This window comes from Bombus flavifrons, chromosome 7, assembly GCF_040668555.2.
Source record: "Bombus flavifrons isolate JBK064 chromosome 7, iyBomFlav1_principal, whole genome shotgun sequence".
Taxonomy (NCBI): domain Eukaryota; kingdom Metazoa; phylum Arthropoda; class Insecta; order Hymenoptera; family Apidae; genus Bombus; species Bombus flavifrons.
The window spans coordinates 9454815-9478550 of NC_138448.1; the positions used below are offsets into that span (position 1 = coordinate 9454815).

General features: G+C 33.7%; 1 protein-coding gene and 1 long non-coding RNA gene across 2 annotated transcripts in view; one reads left to right on the forward strand and one right to left on the reverse strand.

Moving 5' to 3' along the window:
- LOC138181542 (uncharacterized) overlaps nucleotides 1-14526 on the forward strand; it is a 51229-nt gene extending 36703 nt beyond the window's left edge. Inside the window, exon 3 of the long non-coding RNA XR_011173529.1 lies at nucleotides 13915-14526. This is a non-coding gene — a long non-coding RNA (uncharacterized LOC138181542). The remainder of the gene's footprint in view (nucleotides 1-13914) is intronic.
- Nucleotides 14527-14780: 254 nt separating this feature from the next.
- The window catches only part of LOC138181541 (UDP-glucosyltransferase 2-like), a 59160-nt gene continuing 50204 nt past the window's right edge, over nucleotides 14781-23736 (reverse strand). Inside the window, exons 4-7 of the mRNA XM_069116400.1 lie at nucleotides 19654-19979; nucleotides 17518-17598; nucleotides 15999-16118; nucleotides 14781-15301 (exon numbers count right to left, since the gene is read on the reverse strand). Coding sequence (XP_068972501.1) covers nucleotides 14973-15301; nucleotides 15999-16118; nucleotides 17518-17598; nucleotides 19654-19979 — 856 coding nt within the window. The 3' untranslated portion in view covers nucleotides 14781-14972. The remainder of the gene's footprint in view (nucleotides 15302-15998; nucleotides 16119-17517; nucleotides 17599-19653; nucleotides 19980-23736) is intronic.

The following is a 23736-nucleotide window of genomic DNA, read 5'->3' on the forward strand; positions in this document are numbered from 1 at the left end:
TTACGCGCATTTTATACTATATTGCGTCTTTCAAGGTTGTATAAATACGTAAGTATCCACTGTCTAATAATAAACAGTGAATTCTGAATTATTATAATATAAAAATTGAAAATTCAATGTAACATAGTTTGCACATTGTAACATGTACAATATTTCAGTTGATAGCTTGACGAACGATAACTCTGGCCCAGTACATGTTAATTAACTATTTATTAATTACTTGTTTGCACGAGCGAATACGCTCCTCGTTGAGTATGTTGAATCACGTGTCTAAACGATGTACTTGTAGCATTTTCTACAGTTTCACAGAAAACATTTATAGTTCGATTATTTGGCACCGACAATTGGAATAAACTTCCAACTGGAATAAATCTAAAAATGTCCACAGAAATATTCGTCTAGATAAATACACGTAGAAAGCTAAATTTTATTCTGCAGCTTTTATTAAATATTCCACGGCAAACATTCATAATAAACAGAACATTGCAATATTCAACGAGTTTAACAAAACGCGCAGTATTTTATTTGCATGCAAATATTATTTCTACAAAACTCCTTTCCCGTTTTCAACGTTCCAAGCATTACTCAAAAAAAAAAAAAAAAGTAGAGAAACAAGCAAGAAATTCACACACGCGCATAACATTCTTTTCTTTCATCCTGTTCATGATACATACATCACGTCATATTCACTTCAAAATAAACGGCACGGATGAAAAGAAGTTTTGGCTGGCGAGAACATGGATTTTTCCACGGATTCTCGTTGTACGAACAACAATCCAGTGGCTGGCACACACTGTTCGGGACGACGTACATACAATCGATTCAACGCGAATCTCACGTGGTTTTTGGTCGCTCTCGAAATTGCCAATTTAAAGTGGTTAGGAAAATATATTTTCATGCTGCATCAGTTCGAGCGCTACGAGTATCGCGACCTGCATTTTATATATAATTAAATTTAATTGAACGTAACTGAATGACTGTTGTTTTGTACGTTTCTGACCACCGCACCGGTTTTTTGAACAGCTCGTCTTCATACGTTACAACGAGGTTACAATTAATTACGGCTTGTGAATTAGAGTTTTATGTGCTTTATGTACTAGCGGAATCATTTGTTTTTGTGTGCGTGGTACCGACGCGGCCAATGCAACAGTTTTGTGGTCGATTATTGGAAATTTACTTAAAAGATATTCGAAGCGAATTAGTTTCCGTTCATACAATACACGAAATATAAATCATGTTACTATGTTGACAAAATTTAAAGAGAAATTTGACGGTATTGTAATTAACTCGTAAATCTCATAAATTGATTAGTAATACCTGTATTTTCGACCAGTTGCGGGGAGACGCGATTGCGAGGAAGCGCGTCAACGGGAGTAGTAAATTCCTGTTACGATTATAATAATCGACACCACGAACAGATTGATCCCCTTATTTCTTTTGGGATAATAGGGGTGATTGATGTGGTATAACACTGCGATTAACAGGTTATAAATTTTTTATTTCAAACAACTTATTATAATGAAGACTTACGCCGTTACGTTTGATATAAATGTCATAGACGATTATTTGACGGATGAAGATCCGATAGAGATACACTGAATGTTCTGTCGTAGTAGAGCAAGACACTTACAGTTGAATGTAGTAATGTAATAGAAGAAGTAGAACTCCCCTGGCTTAGAAGAAGTAGAAGTTGAGTTGACCCTCCTGATATCGTAGACGAAGTATAGAGATGAAGAGACTGCTCTGTAGTTCAGAGAACAAGTCTAGAGCATAAGTGACTATTCTGTAGTCCAGAGAACAAGTAGAGAGTTGAAGTGACTGTTCTGTCGTTATGAGAACCAGTGAAGTTCGTTCTTGTGTGATTACGGAGGATGTGGGTGTGCCTTTTGAACTAAAAACGTGGATTCGTTGTTCACACTTTTGATTGATTATAGCCAACGTTAATAAATGAAGATTGGAGCAGGAAGCCTCTTACCGACGTGGCTCGTGGGTGACCTTATTCATGGGAAAAATTGGTTTTTTCCTTAGACAAATATCCACTTTTTCCGTTAGGTAACTACCCGCTTTCTCCGTAATTTGTAAGAACGTGGAATAAACCTAAGGACTGTTCTAAGCTCCGGCTATAAACCGAAAATACCTGCAGGATTAAAGGTTCTACAAGCTAATAAGATTCAGTTTATGGCGGGGCCTTAGGTTTATTGAGGGTCTGTATAATGGTGCTTGGGCCTTGACGGTCAGGCAATGAAGGACGTCGCACGGACCATTTCAGGCGACGTAACAATACCGAAATGATGTATTGTGCGTTATTACAATTTTACTTATATGTAGGGTACTCAAATAATTTTCTATTTTTTTAAATAATTCCAAAAGAGCGTGAAGTACTTTTGGAAATTCGATACAGCTTGAAAAGTTGCAAGTTTATAATAGAATAATTCTTTAATATCCCAGTATAATATATCCTGTAATAATATTTTGTACCTAGGAATATTTGCAAATGAGGAAACGTTTTATTTCGATACAGAATTGAAATATTATGTATTACTTTCCTTACGCAATATAATGCAAGCATATTTAATAACACGTAAAGGAACAAGTAACTAATATCGAAGCTATTCTTACACTGTTATTTATCTCCGATAATTCATGGAGCTTGTGAACTAAACATTTGTTGATAATTATTTAGCCAGGATAGTTTATTTTTAGAAAGAACTTCAAATAGTTCAACATTATTTAATTTAATTTAGAGTTTGAATATACGTTTGTAGCCTCGATTATACTTGTTTGAAGAGTAAATCTTCGTGCAACGTACTTAAGAATATTCTGTAGGAGTTTCCGAAAAGGTCACGAATTTTCCTCCAAGTTGAAACTTCGGCAACTAGTATTGTTACATATCGTTTCTAAATTACGCTTCAGTAATGCTGAGTTTATAACAGGTGTTCAGTTATTCAGCGCAGAAAAGATAAAAAATTCCAAAGTAACGAATGTTTCAAGATACGAGAATAGCCACAGCAATGAACGTATAAATGAAACAAATTGAAGAAATTCTTTTAAATAATGATCATACCAATTGAAGCCCGTAAATAAAAAATGTATTAAAATTTAAAACTACACTAAAAAAAACTAAATTATTAAATTAAATTCTGCGTGTAGCAAAATAAAATATTGAAACATTATGTTATCGTGTGGCCATACTGCCATAAGCAATCACTTAATCCTTTCGATATTTAACAAAAGAATTGAATCTACAGACAGGGTCAATAAATTACTAACAATAAGCTTTCACCAGGTTCAAGAGAGGCTATTTCATTCGAAAGTAGGATCGTATTTTCCAACGAAAAGACTTATTTCTACAAAAGCCGTGGCAATTACGACAACATAGTTCCTTTCTAGTGAAAAGACTGCAGTTCTTTAAGATTCGAATGAAGTTCGACGTAGAGAAGGCATCCCGTTCACAGACTCAAATCATTCGCTCCTGAAAGAATTCCAACCTGTGAACCATGTAGTCGCTCGTAAAAAACAGCGTCCAACAGTCGGTCGAGAACTGGAACGTGGTAACGAAACTTTCCTCTCGGCAAGTCATCTTTGTTCATTGTCCTATCGGCGTTTTAGCAACGTCGAAAGAATGGTACGGAGAGCAGAGGTAGCCCGGAATTAAACTTTTGGCCAGAGACAATGAGTGGCTCTGTTGGCACACGCGTTGAACAGCCCACCGGGAACAATGGCTGGACAATATCTGTATTGAGAAAGACAGAATGGCCAGGCTCGGTCGACGCGGTGCAACGAAGGGATGGAACCACCGAGCCGACGTTAATGTTACCCTCTGCTTTCATATTTCTATACTACGAGACGCTGCTTTATACACATGTAAACGATCCTATTTGCAGTCACTTGCCTCGTCCAATGCGTTCATTAGAAGGCTGACACTGATCCAATAGGCTGTTGAGATACTATCTCAGTATGAATATTATATCAGATCGTTCTACAAATAATACAATCATTGGTTTTCATATACGAGATGAAAACAAAGAATTATTTGTTGGCTCTTGATCGGTGATGCATTTTCCCATGCTTTTTATAACTTTTTATTTTTCTTTTTATTCCAATTTTATAAAACTTCGACAGGCGAACAAAGTCTATTGTTTTGAACTTAGCTTTCACAACAACTACACTGATAGGTGAAAACCAGACGAAAAGAGCATTGGTTCAATTGCAGATGAATGTTTGTGTGTACTGAAGCGGATCTTTTCCTGGTCTCTCACACTTTCATTGCATCGGAAACAAGAAAGATTTTTTCATTGTAACGCAGAGTTTTATAATATGCAATTGATTCTTATTTCTTGCATACGATAAATGTAAAACCATTTTTCTTCGGTTTGACGTATCCTTCACGCAGAGATATTCGAGGACATTAAAGGAACACCTTGACAATCAATTTGTCTTCTTTGTTTGCCATTTTTCATTTCTGGCGAATTGTTAACCGTTTTCGTCTTTTTAAAATGCATCTTTTCTTAGAATGTGTTCACGCAAGAACAGTTTCGAAATGATTAATATCTATGGCACTCATATTCGAAAATATCACTTTCTTTTAAAGATTAAGAAAGTCTTCACTATAAAAGAGTATAAAAGATTTATTTATCTTTCAATGAATAACTCTCCTACGCTTGCATGCATCGAGTTTCTCATTACAATCTTGTTTTTTATGTTAGTGTCATTTCAATAATAGTCAACGATATATGATTGTTTCAAAGCAATAGTTTACTTAAAGAGTACAACATTTCACAATTTTCTGTCATCGATTAAAAATTAAGGATTATTCAATTAATAAATTTAAAATGTAGTAGTACTCCTTCTGCGTCCATGAAATGAAAGAAATAGAAATTAAAATCCAGTTAGTAACTGTACAATGAAGTTATGAATAATTGAGTTAGGACAAATGAGTTTTCTGCTGTAAGTGATAGAAAACTGTTTCAGAAATAGAATTGAAAATTTCACGTCATAAACTTGTTTAGATATTATAATGTTAAGCATAGCAAAACCCATATGAATTGTTCATAATGTAAATGCATATTCCATTTATATAAGCTTTTCAACGTAGCATACACCGATATAAAATGCAGAATATATTTCCACGTAACAGTACCTTTATTTCGTCAGTGAAAAATACAGATTTAATTATTTCTACCTTACTTAGCAAATGAAAGATACGCAAAGAATAATGAATTTGATAATATGTAAAATTTACATTACTACAGGGATCTTTTAATTCTTAAAACAACTTTAATTCCTACACACTTTCAGTGGCGGTATCGTATTCATTCTTTATGTCATTTCCAGAAAGCAAGGGAAATGGTTCGAAAATGCGAGCGACACTGGCGAAGGGGACAGAACGCAACAATACCGTACCATTATCAAAACGATCTGATAATAATAATAATGCCCTGTTATCGTCCCCTTTTATAATTTTCCGCGCAAAATATTTCTCTCGTGTCTTTCTTTACGGTCTGTTGCACATGCAAATGTCATATACATATGTATTTAGAATACGCGATAAGCAAACAACATAACTTATTTTCTTAATCCCATAAATTATAATATTGCTGAACAACGTGTCCTATAATTTAGTAGAATACGCTATGTATATGCTAAAGACAGTTCATTGAAGATTTTGAGATGCTCGATGCAAAAGTGGAACAGATGCAATTTTCCAAAAATGAAGTAAACAAAAAACGACACGTATTGTTTATATTTACCTGTAAGGAACGAAGGATACAAAAAGTAAACGATTAAATTAGTATAATTATAGTTTTCGAACTTTCATGAGAAATATATTGAAATTTTTTGATAACAAAAGAGAGAAGAAAAAATACTCGCCATTTCGCTCATATTTATATCGAATTGAAATGAAATTTCAATTATCGAGTTCCTGTGCAAAGCATAATAAATTTAAATCTTTAGTGACGAAGGTAAAAATCAAACAATAGCATTAGTCATCGCGATACGTGTTGCGTTATCAAATCGTATAATCCAGGATATTTGGCGCGGTGGCTAATGAATCTGCTAGCGCGATGTTATCACAAAGACTAAGATTGAACGAACGACAAACACGAGGCCGGTCTTGACCGATAAGGGTCAAAGGACCAGACTAACCTTCGTACCATACCCGAACTGTCGGTGAAATTGTTTGTGAATGAAAGCGAGATACAGAACATATTCCGGGGAATATTCATGATCAAACGGACACGAATCGTGAACCTTTAATATTTGCTAATGTGGGGAATATTTAATTACGTGAGATATTTTGCGTATCAACGCTGCAAAATGAACGTTACGTTTTAATTAGCGTTGCTATTTGTTCGCATGTTTTCATTCTTCTTACGCTCAACTACCCGAGCAAATTATAATTACAGTCTTCTATCGCACATACATTGAAATTTACGTAAGAAACTCTTGCCACGTTCTAATCCCTAGTTTAATATATTTCGAGTCTTCGTCTATTGTAACATCTCTATTGTGCTCTCTGTGCATTGTGCTCATGCGGAGTATGAACACCGTAATTTTTGAAAGTAATATGCGATGATATGCAAAGAAGACCGGACGAAAGATTCGCTTTTAACTTTACCTCGGAGGAAGGAAGGTAAGATGAATTTTGAATAACGTAAGATTAAAGTATGGTAAGGAGGAAAGACAAAGTACAGTCGAGATATACGCTTTTCCTTTGCTGGAATGTTTATAAGCCTGTCAGTTTAATATACTGAATCCCAAGAAGAGGTACTGTTGTGTACTGTTATAAAACGTTTTGCTGATTAAATATATACATCTACTTGAAGGAATTGTGCATAACGTTCTATATGTATCAAGAAATATTGCAGTAACATAGATACACGTATGTACGTGTAACTATAATAGAACAGTAAGTTCCGGTAGATTGAAAATTTTGTCAAAATCGTAACACGAAATATTTATTGAAGTTATAGAAAACACTTAATCTCGCGAACTGCTAATTCTAGCGTACATTATATAACTTTGTATGTTGCCAATAAACTGAGTACTTTCTAAAATTCTAATTAGTATCGTATCACAAAATGTATACAATTTTATTAATGTTAATATTGCTTATTTTATTAATCAAAGATTCGAAACCATCCAAGTACCATCAAATAAGAATACAGAAAAAAAGAAAGATATACTGAAGTTTCATATATTCTATAAAAAAAAAATGTATTATTTAACGGTTTAATAGTCATTTTTTATTACTTAATTTTGATTTCTCGAAATATTATAAATTCATTATAAATTTGAACGAATATCAAATAAATTTATTAATTTTCATAGGTTCTGAAAATAATTTATAACAATTAGATACATTAGGCCACCGCTTTCTAAGGGATATGATATTTTAAAGAAAATAGATGCTTGAAATCGCGAAATATATATATATGCAATAGTAAAATATTAACAATCGTTATACTTCAATTTCTGAAAAACTAATGTTTCTACGATCCAGACTCTAATCGTCAGGATGTACAAAGCGGAGCAAGAGCACGGAGACTTTAAAGTTATTTCAACAATAAGTAACGATATCATTGAAGCATATTATGACAAAAGAGACGTTCAAGACAATTAATTAATCGTACAATATTTGTGCATATATCATGCACTGTAATTGGCAACTAACATTTAGCTCACACGAATAGTTAGAGACGTCGAAATTCTCGGTGCAGACGGAAATGAAAGGGTTAACGACGGAACAATACGAGCCTGCTCCAAGCTACCCCATAATGACGTCGTCCGTCCGCGGAATATGGTTAATTATGTGCTAGCAGGCTTGCCTGACATCGACTCGAACAGGGGGAGACGTGTCGTTAATTTTATAGATAATTAGTGGAACAGAGGCGTTCAAGTGCTTGCGCAGGCAGGAATGAAATGCAAAAGTGCGCGGTGAAACCTGCTGATTGCATTACAGGAAAGACGAATAGCCGTTTCGGTGAATGGGCTCGTTAACTTGCACGCTTACAAATTGGCCACCATTTTGGTCGGCCGTTCTCCCCTTTTTCCGTAGTTTTACTTTTTTTTCCTTCGCTCCTTCACCGCGCCGCGCCAACGAAAATCCACTGAAGCTAGATAAGAAGGCCAGAGATTAGACGCTTATGCCAATGCCGAACCTTACATTAGATATCTCGTATTATGTCTCGTATCTGCGTAGGAAAACGAGATGCCATCTAATGGCCCTATAAAAACCGTCCACCGTGAGAGATAATAAATGGAATCTTATTAATTCATCTGCTGAACTGTGAATATTTGATGCCCGTCACATTATATTATTTGCTTCATTAAAATATTTCGAGGAAGGACAGATAGCGTTTAATTTATATAACATTTATGGAGTCGAAGAATTGCAAGTTTTTCTGATAGTATTTCACGTGTATTTCCAAACTGCTTAATTTCGGCGTAACGAAGTGGAATAATTTTGGATGTCAAAAAGGTGACGCTTATTTCCAATTCTTTTTGTGATTACCAATCTTCGCGGAAACACATTATTACGATGTATAAATTATAATGTAGGTACGTCAGTGTGGTCATTGGGGACATGCTTTTTATCTGTTCGTAACGTAATAGAATACTAAATAAGGCAGTCAAATCATAATTTTCGATTTTCGTTCAAAATTTTCGAATCATGGAACTTGTTTTGATAATAAACAATCAAGAATGTTGATTACTGGTTTTTCTGCGAATTTGCATATCCAATGATGAGCAAAAGTATTGACGTGGATCAACCGCTTTCGTGAAACTGTGTGTAAATTTGTAAAACTCGTGATTCTTTATGTAATCTTTTTTTTGTAAAATATAATTTTCGAATTCGACGTTTAAATATATCGGAAGCAAAGGTTGAAAATAATTATATTAATTATATCTTTTAAAAAATTAGATAGACTATCGTACGTTCTGCAGGTTTACATAATCTGGTTGATATGTCAGGAAAACCTTGCTTATGTCAGTACTTTTATCCAATACTATATTATTACTGTTTATTATTTGTGTATTGTTATTATATTACACTTTATACTGTAGGTTGTTTGAAACATAATTATTTTTTTATACATTGCATAAACATAAAGATATCTTCATCTATATTATTCACTCAATTTTTTTCTGTTATTTTTTAAAAACATTCCTCTCGTATTTGCACATATTTTTCCAGGATTACTACTAGAGTCAGTGTCCAAATATTTGGAAACTATTTTATTTGTTTTGCAATGATCGCAGTAGTTGACAGAAGCGTGATTTTCGACCGGAATTCAAACGCATGTATGGCAATTGTTAACAAGTGAGTGCAACAAGAAGCTGACACGGTCCTTGATTTTTTGATACGATACAATATGACGTTTCGTGACCCAATCCATCATGATTCTGTACGCACACAACAGATCACATAGGAGTGCGTGTTGAACGTGAACATTATGTAAAAGTTAAAAAATCAATATCTCGACATGTGTTTCTATCATGTACCTATAAACTTATACGAACTATGTATAAAATAGTACAAAGTCATATGATAGGCAATTTAAAAAATAAACGTTTCTTAAAGTAAAATGAAGAGAATTTTAAACAAATTCTTTTCTGCAAATTATCTTGCAATTTATTATGAGAAAATACTTCACAATATTATATTTTTTATTATTTTAGTTGATGTTAATGTTTTAAAACAGAGAGTTTTACAGAAGCATTTGAAGGTATGTCAAAATGACGAAGAATTTTTCTAATTTATTGAATTTAATACAGCATTTAATATACCTTATCAGCATAATTCTGCATTATAATCTTTTTGATGTTGTTACGAGAAAGAAATTTATTAAAGGTTTCCCTACTTAATTAAATTTTTAGCTGCTGATTTAAGATTTAATAATCTGCACGTACAATTCTTTTTAATTTGCAATAATTTTAATATCCCCGAATAAAAATGGTTATATCTGCAAATTCTGTGACGCCAATTCACAATGAATAAAATAAATCTATAATACTTGGTGTCTTTAGTAATTATTATTGGACACTTCACATACGCTTCCGCTCAAAAATCCTGGGACATTTTTTATTTTTAATAAAGTTTGGATCTTTAATGTAGATTATGAACTTAGAGTTACACGCATTTTATAGTATAAATTATAATACATTATCGTCTTATAGTACATTAGGTACTTTTTTCCATTCCTTCCAGTCGCATACTTCTCGATCATTAGCGACAAAGTTGATACTGCTTTTGATTAAATTTGACAATATTGATCAGAGTCATCGAGTAATTTGATGCTTTGTCGTGTCAAGCATCGAATTAAACGATAGTCTTGCATATCTTTTAATCACTGTTTCTTCCTAGCTTTTCAAGATTTTTAGCTGTCTAAGAAAATTAATAAACGTTTTATTATGATAATTAATAACATGAAATTTCAAAATTAACTTCATTGTACAATGACGAATATTATTGATTAATTAACGTTGTTAATACAATGTTGTGTGAAAATTGAAAATTATTCATCGTAAATGGTATAATGGAAAATTCCCCCATGAAATTAACATCTGTGATATTGAAAGTACCAGTTTCTTATTTATCTTGTACCGATAGACGCGAGGCACATCCCACGCCTGATTACGTATTCGATTAAATGTTTGCATCATTGTTGGATCGCCCTAAATTATATGATAGCATAGAAAATGCAAAAGTGGTTGTGTATACAGCGAAATCATACCAACACAGTCGTAGTTTTCTTGACTGGCAGTATACATAGTTGCCATAATGTTAGTTCAGTTGGAAAACGCAACACCTCGGTTAGCCTCAAGGGAAATGTCGGAAAAAGGAACCAACATTGCTCGACTGTTGCTTTCACACGTTCGAATAATGTATATCCTTCTCGAATGCTTATGTAGCAGCCCCTTGGCCCATTAAAAATGTATCCCTGTCCACATAGTTACGATGTTGACTCATTTGCAGACATCGTTTACAAGAAAACCTTTTGCACCGTTGCCGTTTCCATGTAATCCGCGTTCTTTCTTTCCTCGAGCCTGTCCTTCCTTAAATAATTTATGGGGTGGATTCGGTGGTGATATCACTTATTAGGGGTTCCGCTATACGTAAAAAATGTATATCACGTCGTAGCTCAAAATGTTCTTCATTCGCTATTATTTCGACCCTCCCTTAAGTGAATATCCATCTTCAAAGCCATGCTTAGCCTTTTCCGGACTATAAATAAGACCTTTTTATTACTTCTTGCGTAAAAGGAGTCGAAGTTTTCATGTAGTTTTCATTATGTCAGCTTCTTACTCTGGTTGAATGTTCATTCCGTTATTTGAAAATGTAAATTTGTTTGAACGTTCATTGTATGAATACTTTTTATAATATTATTTTGATAAAAACTGTCAAAATATCCTACAAACTTATTCTAAAAATCGAACTTATTACTACAAAATATCTATCAGTACAAATCATATTTTGATTTTATTTCATCGCAATGAACCAATAAACTCTCTCTATCAATTCACCACATGTATTGATATATGTTTCATATATCTTTCATTTTTAAAGCTATCCTCGCATAAAAGTCCAATGGGAGACGATAAAATTGGAGACGATATTAGAGCCCAAAGTGTCTACTGTTCTTTTCGAATTTCGTATTTTTATTATAAGTTTTTAATAAAGCTTTAAATGTCTCATATTTGTATAATATTTTTTGCTCGATTATACTCACAGAATATTGACAAAGTGAGTGTTAAAACCTAGGAGGATATAACCATTTTGCTGCTATTAAATAATATGGAACCCATTTTGCGAAAAGCAGGTAATAAATAAAGAGAAAATTTACACCGAAAATTTTGTTTTATCAATTATTTCTTCTGTATACAATGTAATGGATAGTATTATTAATTAAAGTACTGAAGGTAAATGACTTCAACACACCATAAGGGTTATTAATATCAATTCAATTAATTTGATGTTTATAATATTGTTTATTATTAATTTCATATTTATTGCTTGAAAGCAAAGCTAAACGGGCGGGCGATCCATAACTTTATAATGTTTTATGGGCATTCTATCATTTCCATATAATAACATAATCAAAACGTTAGATTTAACAATCGTGTATCAAAAATATCTACGAATACAAAGATATATTCTTGTCGTTACTAGTAGATTGAGTTAAAATTTAGTTAATTGAAATTTAATTTTCATATCCGAATAATAAATGAAAGTCAAGACGATTTACATAAATTTTTAGCGAAATTAACTATAAACATGCTTCAGTTTAGAATAAAATATTTAGTTCTCATAATATTATCGTAAATACAGCCTACAGTATAAAAGTATTAACATTTACACTGTAAAATATAATAAATATATGGTTTAATTTAAATCAACATGATTACTTTCTACTTGAAGATTACAGGAAAAAGAAACCGGAACATTTCTGTCGACTTTCTGATTTTAATGTCATTTTGTGATTAAAAAATAGTATTTTGATATGATATAGTTGAAGACAAAAACAACCTATTACATGCATATAAGCCTTTTAAATGTAACTTTTAATTTATAACAAAGTTTTGAAAAAAATGTACGACTATTAAGATAAACATATTTGAATATCTTCCATATTTTAATATTGTGACAAGCGATATCATTAAAATTATGAAGTAGGTGAAACAATATACGTTTAGTTCCAAAATTAAATACAAAAACAATTTCGGTAATGTAGGATTGACTGAGACGACGTATTTAAATTTTGAAACTACACTTTCGTAAGAAATAATCGGGTTCTTTTCCTGTAATCTTCTCTTTTATAAAGATAGTCGATATTATATGTACGTATTATTTATTTTTCACGTATTTGTCTCAGCATTACCGTGTAAATGCGATTCAAGTTATTCATTAAGAATTTTATCCGATTCTAGTTACGGTCGATGATCGGTACCGAGTGGATGAATCGCTTTGAATTCGCTGAGGAACTGAATGAGGATAAACGTGAAATATATAGTATATAAGAGATAGCCGTATGATTTTCGTGCTATAGACCCGGTAATGTTTAAGTAAATAATAGACGTTATTAATGAGCACAGAAGGAAAGCCAAACAACCAGGCGCCATATCGCTCATTCTCATGTTTGTACGATGCTCTGGGTGTTTGCTGGCTGCCATTCCGTAAGTTAGTCCCAATCCCAAGAGTGTATTGAACATCGGTCCGCCAAAGCAAGCTGCATATCCCATTCGTGGAAATCCTTGTCTAGCTATGGCAACGTTCGATATGAGATCTATAAGCAGATTTCAGTCAATATCTGGTCTATAGTTAACGTTCAAGTGAAATATTACATGATTGGATTCACAACCAAGAGCTACACAGCTCGTGTAACTGCTTTTTAAATATTCAACAGCTAGTGGGGTGCGTTATGGAGTTTGCTTCTTTTATTTATACTTTATTGAACGGTTTTTAATGGAAAGTAAAGACGATAAAAACATGCGATGGTAGAATGTAGTTTAAGGGTCACGAGGATAATATTTACACTGGCTACAAAAAGTAATTTGTACACCATTGTATTTATTATAGCATTTATATACTAATAATTAATTAGGTTCAGGTATATTAAATTTCACATCATTTACCAGTACCTTCATATGACTAGAAAAATTTGAAATGTAAAATGATAGAAAGAAAATACACAGTTTTTCATTGCATGAGACGTGTCAATATTAAAAGCACAAAAGTCTATGACGCTTGAAATCTTAATTTTAAATACAAACATAAGTTCCAATAATTTGTAAGTGTGAATTTGTAAGTGTAACTTTGTGCAAGTGTGTAATCATACATGATTTCCCTATATTAAGTTTCAAATAACCTTCATGTAAGGGTTAATGTATAATATAATTACGTGGTTTTAGTTGACCATGTCGAACAACAGGAAAGCTAGAGGCAATTCAACGCACGAATTATTTTACAATAATATTGTTGCACTCACCACCTACGCTGTTTCCCCACGCGAGGAACGTAATACCGAGCATGGCGTCCGATATACTGAAAGCGTATCCTACGCATTGGAGGACTGCCATCACCTCCCCGGCTACCAAATAGACCGTCAGCATAGCAGCCAAGAATCCGAAAAATGCAAAAGCCTGCAATTAATTTGTCGCCGGCCGTTATGAGCAAGCAGTTGTATGAGAGCGCAGCGGATACGAAAGCTTGGCGCGAATGGCGAAAAGGTAGAAAAAGTACTCACGTTATGAAACTTTGGTACGCGATCCACGTGGGTCATTAGAAATACAATTACACCAATTACGGTACCGACCACCAGGAATATTGGCACCACTGAAACCGGGCCAAAATGTGTTTTCCAAACTACGGAACGAGGGTGAAAATGAGATGGCAGTCGTGATAGCTGACCGAAGATATTTTTAACTACTAATGAAAGCTAGAAAACTTCTTATTACTTCGGTAATTATCGTTTTCAATAACGTATGTGAGAAATTCTCGACTAAATTAATCTTACGATTAAAACTCAAGTATGTACAAAAAGTAAAGGAGCTTTTATATAAGAGACTTCTTTTCTGAATCTAGAGTTCATTAAAATAAGTGTTTATCTGGTTGATAGTATACATCAGACACGCTATTTGATTGTTACACGACTATGTAATTTTTAATAATAATTTATCTTCCTGGATAGTCATACAGAAGAAAAGAACAGAAGGTCAGTTGGAATAGGTACGTTAATATTACGTAATATATTAATATTAAAAAAAGTGGTGGAAAGAAGTGGAATCGATGTATAAACATCTGTGACAGTTTGTTTTAATTTCGACTAAACTCTGGCAATTTGTATGTTACAAAAATGGGCATGCTTACCTATATTTCACCACGTTAAAATTTTTCCGCGAAATCTCCAGCTTTTATTAGTGCTGGCAATTTATAACGGCGGTCGTAAAAGGCGCGACAATTAATACAACTAACCGTTTAATAGAAACAACGACAACGTCGGTGTCACACACAGCTGGAAGCAATTTAGCAACTTGGTCCAACCTCTCTTTACCGTAGTCATGTTCACAAGCGGAATAAATAATTGAAGAAGAAGCATGACGGGCGAACGTATGATTAAAATAAATTTAACGAGTCGATTTGCACTTGTCCAATCTTCTTCTCCTATCGGATTAATGTCATAGAGGAATTCCTTGAAAAGTCCCTTTGGCCTGTCAACGTCTTCTACCATGATCTCTTCTGGCAGTGTTGTTCTGTTTTGCCTCTGTTCTTTCCCCAGCTCGACCGCAATTGCAATATCTGATACGTGGAAGATTTATTATTGTACGAAACATCTGGAGAAAGGAATAAATGTTTTACTAATAAATAATATTTCTATAATATAATATTAATTGTATTAAACAACATCGCTCTAATAAAATGTAATTTTTTAATGTGCGACTTGGTTTACGTAAAATATAACTATATGAACTTGTTTCTGCAGGAACTATCGTACTAAAGATAGGAAAATCTTTCTATGATATTTTATAATCCTTTGGGACGTTTTCCGTGAGAAATGGTATATTGGTGTCTACTCTCCAAGGAGTGAAAGTCCAGAAATTGAACTTACCTTCCTTAATTTATTTGGCTTGACACGTTTCTACATTCTTTAATAATCCCTTAACGGAAATTAATATTTCCATAGAAATTATTTTTATAACAGATACATAGTATACAGCGTATTAAATAAACGATCAAAAAAAAAAAAAAAAGATTACCTACGTGATATCGGATAAACTTGAGGTACAGCATGGATATACAGATACCAAAACAGCGTAAGAAAGGGAAGTTGACGAATTAGAATGCGATTCTAAACGAATACTATACTATACTATACTCTAACTTGACTGTGAAACATTTGTGAAAGGTCTAAAATTCATGATAGCGTACGTACTGTGATTTTGATTTAATGAAAGCGAGAAAAGTGCATGATCAATTGGGGAAACAACATGCATACCCAACTTAGTTTGCAACCTAACGGCACGACCCTTTACGGGAATCCTGGGAATGATGTCCTCGTCCTTGTTCGCCAAGTAAGTGCGCAGGATATCTGGATCGGGTACGCTTGGGATCCTGCCTACGAAAGTACATAAGGGAACCTTGCAGGGAAAGGATCGATAACTACACTTGCGTCGACATCCTTTTTTGTCTTCGCAAGTAGAAGTATTCGTTTCGAAATGCTTTCAGCCTTCGCATAGATACGTCCGCGTAATGTTTGGCTTCGGGTGCAAACCGAGCAAGGAACGTAACAAACAGTACACATAGTACATGTTAAACAGAAGTTCAACAGCATTCAAACACGATTTCTTCGTATTTTGTTTCTCTGGTCGGTGGAAATTATTCTTTTTCCTAAGTCGTTGTTATTGTTTGAAAAGACAAAAGTACTTATTTTCCTCCTGTTCGTATTTAATGAGTTGAGAATTATAGAGTGATGTAAATCAATCGATTGAGTCTTCTCATAGAACTATTATTATTGTAAAATATTCACTATATTTTTTAAGCCATTGGCAATCTATCGTGGCTGACATTAAAGTTATATTTTATTTTATTATGAAAGAATAGTAAAAGTTATGCAAATATTTTGTACATTTTATAACATTATATTTACCAGATACGAATATGAAATTCTAATGCTTTGGGTTAGGTCTATTAAAATCTATTAAAACCCGCGGAATATCTTTTCATTCTTATTTTGAATACTATTCTCGTCGTATGTTATTGAACTCCTCTCGAAATAATTTTCTCATTTGCATATAATGTAAACAAAATTATAGTTATAAATGTAAAAATATTCACGTTCTCGTCATTATCCGAGAACTATAGGTAACGGATTTATGAAATGTATTCAGACATCGCATTAGCTATAGAAAATATTAAATCTTTGTTTCCTTGTCTGCTTCTCTCACGACTCTATGCTATTTCTAAAAAAAATATGCCGAGAATTAATGACGTGAACAACCTGTATAGCTAGTATGTAAAGAAGATTTATATTGTTTGAGACGGAAAACAAGATGTGTATTAACAAGGAAAATACAGATGGCTGTGAAATCGAGTAAATATTTGTTCCATTATTTTTTATCGGAAAAAATCTATCGTCAGCCGCATTCGTTACTGTGCAACGTCGATATAGTCTACTGAAACTTTATCGAACAGTTTCTCCTCCACTCGTTACAACGCGTAATTGTAATCGAACAATATCGTTTTCTTAATTAAGTCGAGTTTTCAAGCTGCTTTTGTTGTTTCCGGTTTATGTTTCCTTTCATATTCTCATTTTCGAGAATAACATTATACGTCTGAATTACGTTTATATCTAGGGAAAGTTATTCATTCGAATAGGGCTTGCCCAGGATTCAATATGAAACCCTTTGTTTCCCATGGAAATTCTGGGAAACCCCTTTCTTCCGGCCCGGATTTGGTCATACCACTGAATGATGCTTTATCAAGCGTTTCGAAAAGTTATGCAGCATTAAACGCACTTTTTAGCCTCTCCTCCCGGTTCTCGTATATCTGCATTATCACCACCAGGCTGATGAACAATAGGTAGCAAAGAACAAAGCCTGCAATTAAAATGTATCAGCATTAAAAAGCATTACCGTCGTTTGGTCATGCAGGTGCGCACAAAAGTCAGAGTAATTAATTGCCACAAAAGCGCAATGTGACACGGAAAAACTTGCGGCGCATTGTAAATCTCTCCTTAAATTAGGGAATGGTAAAAAGGACTTATTAGTTTTGCTCGTTTTTGCATCGCAGCGAGCCGGATGTTTTATTCGCGCCCATTATGCGTGAAATTATTCTGAGAAACTCACAACAATGGAACACTTGGGCTAACAATTAATTGCGTTGTTCTAATGATCAATATTAATAAATTTGTCAATTGAAATTAACAATCGTGGAGCTTTCTGGAGACTATGGGTTAAGATGATGAATTGAATTAATCTTATTGGAAATTTTATTTTCTTTCTTTTTCATTCAAAGCTAAATTTGAAATAAATAAGTAAATTTTAAAAAAAGTCTATTGTTTGTACGAAAAGGAAAATTTAATTTCTTGTTTGTTATCTAGAAAATGAAGTAATATTTTACAACCGTTCTGCCATTTTTTGTAACAGACGTATGTATTCTTTTTCCATAAATTCAAAGAAAAACTGAATATTTTCAATAACAACCGACGCAGTAATGAAATGTACATACATATATGCGCGAAATAAATAAAAATACCATAACTTTTCGAGTGAGTTGTGCTTCGATGGGAAATATAATAAGTATCATTCTTTATTAATAATTTCTAGTAATTAGTAAATATTACTATACTGGCTACATATTCCTGAATCTACTGCAATATTAATCATTTCAGCATTAAGTACTTCAATATACTAATTAGATACGAATCGAGAATAAGTACCGACTTCAATTGTTGGATCATTGGAATGAAATTTCGATGAAATATTTGTAAATTTTTTATCAACTTTTTTAGTCTTTTAAAGTTTGAGAAGCTTATGAATTGCAGCAGAAATTCGTGGGGGTTAAATTGTGAGGAAGCCGGAACGATGGCAGAAAGATCGTGGCTTTGCTTAATTAAATTCATTCCAGAGTTATCGTTATTGCCAAATTAAACTGCATACGTATGGCTCACCCGTAGATAAATTTTTCCGTTTCTGAGCATGAGCATAAAGCATGGCATATTTGATCGCCACCCCGTTTTTACCCCCTTTATATCTCTTCCACACCTCGTCCAGATAATTTCATGCAGATCTAGAGGGCGCACTATTATTTTTTACTCCTCAATCCTTTTTTAAGGAATAGCGAAAAACGAATAAATAAACGGAGATATATGAAATTCATGCATATAAGGTACTCAGTAATCTCCAAATAATTCTATTGTTATAATTCCAAGTCTTATAAAATAATGATAACGAATGATGAAAACTTTTATTTTCAAAGTAATTTAGAAAAACTAAAATAAAACTAAATAAAAAGAACAATATTTCTTCTGGATTGTTGAACGAATATTTTACTTGTTAAATACGGGATGTCAAAGAAAAGAGCGTAAAAGCATTGGGCAAGATTAAAGGAAATTGTCATATAGAGGAAAAAGATCACAGTAAACATAGATGAAAAAAGAAGAAAATGTTTTCGATGTTATAGACAATAGAAATATCGTTCCGTTTGAAATCCTTTTCGATTGTTTATTTTCAACTCCGTGAACCCTTTGTTGAATTTCAAAAATGTTCCACTAAAAAAGGCGAAAAATGTAACAGATCGTGCTTTTCTGGTCTGCAATTAAAATGTTACGATTTATTTCGATTAAATTTTATGAAACTAAATTTCTAGAAAAGATCGAAAATTACAGGAGCGGCCGAACGCATTGATTTTTAACTCAGTTACCAAAGCCCCTTCTAAAACAGGCTTCGTAACGTAACATGCAACGTTCCAAAGAACTCTCTACAGTTTCCTCAAAGTTCCACGCTTCCTCGGAACATTCGACTCGAGAGGTTCCTCCATGTGAAAGTTGAGGGGATTGCGAATCTAGCGTTCGAGTCGGGTAACAAAGATAACGGAATAAAAGGCGCGATTTGAGTCTCGTAAAGGTTCGATATTGAGAAAGGTGTACGTACTGATAGCTTCCCAAAGGTGAACCGTGCCATCTTTTATGACGTAGCTGATCCAGCATACCGTAACGATGTAAAAGCATGCGTCTCTCATCAAGGGTTTCAACAGGACTCGAAAGGGCTTGACTACCGCAACAGAGCCGGCGATAATCGCCGTCACGAAGACACCGGCGCCGATTAATTCCGTGAACATTATTATCCCTTCGTCGGTACCCGATACGAGGGACGTGAAGATGTCAGGAGCACCGTTTCCGAATGCCAATATCGTCACCCCGGCTATATTGTCCGACAGCTGCAAAACACTGGCTATCACCGCCAGTGACGGGCAGAAGCTACACAGACAGAGGAAATGAAAAAATGGTGGGACAACCGTAGGGTGTTTGGAGTTGAGAATGGGCTACATGGTTCGGACAAACATCGTCTCCTGTTAATCGGATTTTCATTATAGGTGTTACATCCAATATGGTATGGTAACAAATCAGTTTAGATGAAATCTATCTCTATAGGATGTCCCAGATCTTTTATGCAAAATTGGGGTATACTCTACAAGTAAAAGTAAGAAAAAGCGTTTAACACAGGATCGTGTGGTCTTTCGTTCGATATAACGATTAAACGAGCATTAACTTTAATGACGAACAGTTCAAATAAAATTGACTCTTTGATCCTCAAGATCGTTAAATATCACGGTACTAAACTTCCTCTTGCGAGAAACTTTCAAAGAGAAAGATTTTCAACCAAAAATTAATAGACATCGGAAATTAATATAAAGAATTCATAATACTTATTTACATCGACAGAAAATGTATAATGTAATAAGTTCGATTTTTCATAAATATCAGCTCTGTAACCATAAGAATAACTGCAAGAATAAATTACGCTTCGAAACGGAATTAATATAAATATCGGTAATTTGTTTCCATTCATTTCGTTTCATCGAATAAAAAATTGATCTATTGTTATTTCTTTGAAAGTAACAAACCTTTTAGGAGCTATTTAATTACAAATCACCTTACAATTTTCATTCCAAGAAGGAAAACCTAATTAAAACTGTCAGTGCAGTTTATTCAATTCACCATCATTTTCTGTGCTCTTCTTCCAAAAAATTCCCAATACCTATGAAAGTTTCTCCCAATATTTCCTAACTTTTAATTTGCCTCCCGCGGCCAAATCGATATCATGTACATATCGTAAAAGCGTGTGTCGAAATATACACAGTGATCGTATTAAAAGGTGAAACGTGAGGCTAGAGAAGAAGAACGGTAATGATTAATTTACGACGATCGCAATCGCTTTGGTTCGATATTTAATTTGGGAACGTGGAGCAACAAATTACTCACGTTATCTCATTTCTGCCTATTTTATTCCCATGTACATAGATATGTGCGTTTTTCTTTTTATCGTGAATCGAATTTCGATGTAACCGCATTTCTAAATACACTCCGTACGGCACGTTAAATGAATTAGGTTTTATCCGATACGCGTTTAGCTGTAAGCGTTGAAGGAGGAGTAAAGAGGAGAAGACAGCAATGGAGGACGTGATATACGACAAAAAAGTTGGCGAGCAAATTCGTAATTAATTCCTTTCCTTTGTCACGTCCGGCAGAAAGGTCCTTCACGTAGAAAGAGATATTGGATTTAATTGTTTTAATAAATTTCACAGGAAAGATTATCCTTCAATAACGATCTTGTAATGCCATTTTATCGTAATTAAAAATTAATCCTATTAAATGTTCTTCAAAGATAAAAGGAAAAATTCTAACCATTTAATACCAATAGGACACGCAAATGTATTTTATGTTAAAAGTATCTATATTGAGTCATATACTTCAGCTTTATTTATGTATCATCTGTCTTTCATACGTGTTAATACAATATAATCAAATAAAGTAAATAGTTAAGCCTCGAATCTTAGATTTTTGACTCAAATCAGTATTGATATTTTTACGTTGAAATAAATGTTCGATCATTTCGCAGGGAGACGTGTTCACAGTATAACGAGGGTCGTAAATTCTCGTTATGATACAATAATCGACACTATGAATCAGCCGATCCCCTACTTTGTTTAAGATAATAGGAATAAAAGATAAAACAGAATTGGCCGAATGATTAAAACACTGAGTTAGCAGTTTAATTATACAGATTATTTCCAACAATTTTGAGGAATGCGAGTGATACGTGTAAAAGTGTTTTCAGCAGAGTCAATAGCAATCGAAGTGTCTTCTGTGACAATGGCCCTAGATGTATAAGGAACTAATGATGGGTACTAGCCACCCCCACCAATGATCATTTGCGGGTGAAAGTGGCTTTCGAACGTTGTACATGGGAAAACCTGCCTTTCCCATATTTTGCCGGAATGAGTAATAACCTGAAGAAACGTCTCGACTTGAAATATCCTTGTAGTAATTAAGAGCCTCGACAGTAAAGTAAAGAATGCTAAATCTTATAATGGTTCCTTAGGATTATTGCGGGTCTGAGTAAGTAGCTGAGTATATAGCTGGTGGCTATTTTGACAGACGGATGGATTATAGTATATGGTAGAGTCTTGGGATGTAACAATAAACGTGAAGCAACTAACTTTCGAAAATTTACCTAGAAAATTGCTATTTTCTATATAAAATAATCGAAAGTAATAAAAGATAAATGGAAAGTTCTCGAACACCCTTAGAAACTTTTTATATGTTTAGTACATAAAACATTTTTGAAATCTCGTTAGCATCGAGATACGACTATCGTGATTATGTTGGTAAAATTTGAATCGGATCTGAAATAGTATAAGATACAAGATGTTAATTGGAAATATACTTTTCGCAAAGATCACGAGAATATTTGAACAGTAAACAATTCGCTGTATTAATAAGTTAGAATACCTATTTAGTAAGACAATCTTTAGCACTAATTATTGTATCGTATTGTACTATTGTATTCATATTATATACTAATTTTTCTTTCATTCAGTGTATGTTTGCAATAAATGTCTCGTAACTTCTATATATGTTTTCGAATTGATTTCAAATTTTACTATTATAATCACGCTAGTCGTGAATCATTACGATGCTAACAAAATTTCAAACAGAGTCGTACAATGCACATAATGTATTCATCAACATTTTTTGTAGCAAATGTACGAATATTTTCGCGAACCACTGTATATGTATATTAGTAACAGAGTACACTTCTGTTGAATCCTATTGTGAAATCATATCACTCGACTATTCGATCCTTTTCATGTGGGATGGACTATTGCTTTTGACCCATTGCATCGAATATTCCGGATGATCATAGCTATATCTATTGAGAGCAGCCACAATAGGCAATAGATTGTAACTGCTTAAGTCGCATTTAAGTTATATACGTGATACATACATGTTAGAATTTTATTAGGGAAGCAAGAGGCCAGCAACCGTGTTGTAGGGGCAGATGGTTTCTTTTTAATGACGGAGCATAAAGCTTTCGCCGACCATTTGGATTAAAATTGAATCGCTTTCCGCATGAGAATATGTCGATTCGCACGCACACGATGAGCTATAATTCACCCTTTACTGAACACAATGTGCCGTGAAAGACTTTATGCGTCACCTAACCATCGATATCGGCACTTTTATGGAAAATCATAGAAATTTTATTTCCCCCATAACTATTTTATTAACTATCATTTCGCGATTTTCCTCGCTTTTGATCAAACCTAAGTACAACGTCTATGACGTATAAAATGTCGAAATAAGCAACGTTGGTAGATGCCTTAGTACCTCGACAAAAAAAAAAGTAATTACGCTTCCTACGACGAGAATTTAAAAACTAAAAAAAAAAGAATTTTAAAAATGGAGATGTGAAATGCATCCTACTCCTATAGATCAGATACGTAGCGATAATATTACTTTCATACATGTAATATCGTGATATAATATATTTACAAGGAATGGATGATACAGATGTTGATTTGACAGAAAAGACGATTGTAGTTCAACCTGAACTATTCACACCAAACATACAGAAAACAGCACAATTAAATAATTAGATAACGACTCGACTTTTTACAAACTGCCATCCACACTCTCTCGGTAACGCCACTCGCCAACAACTGACTGTTGA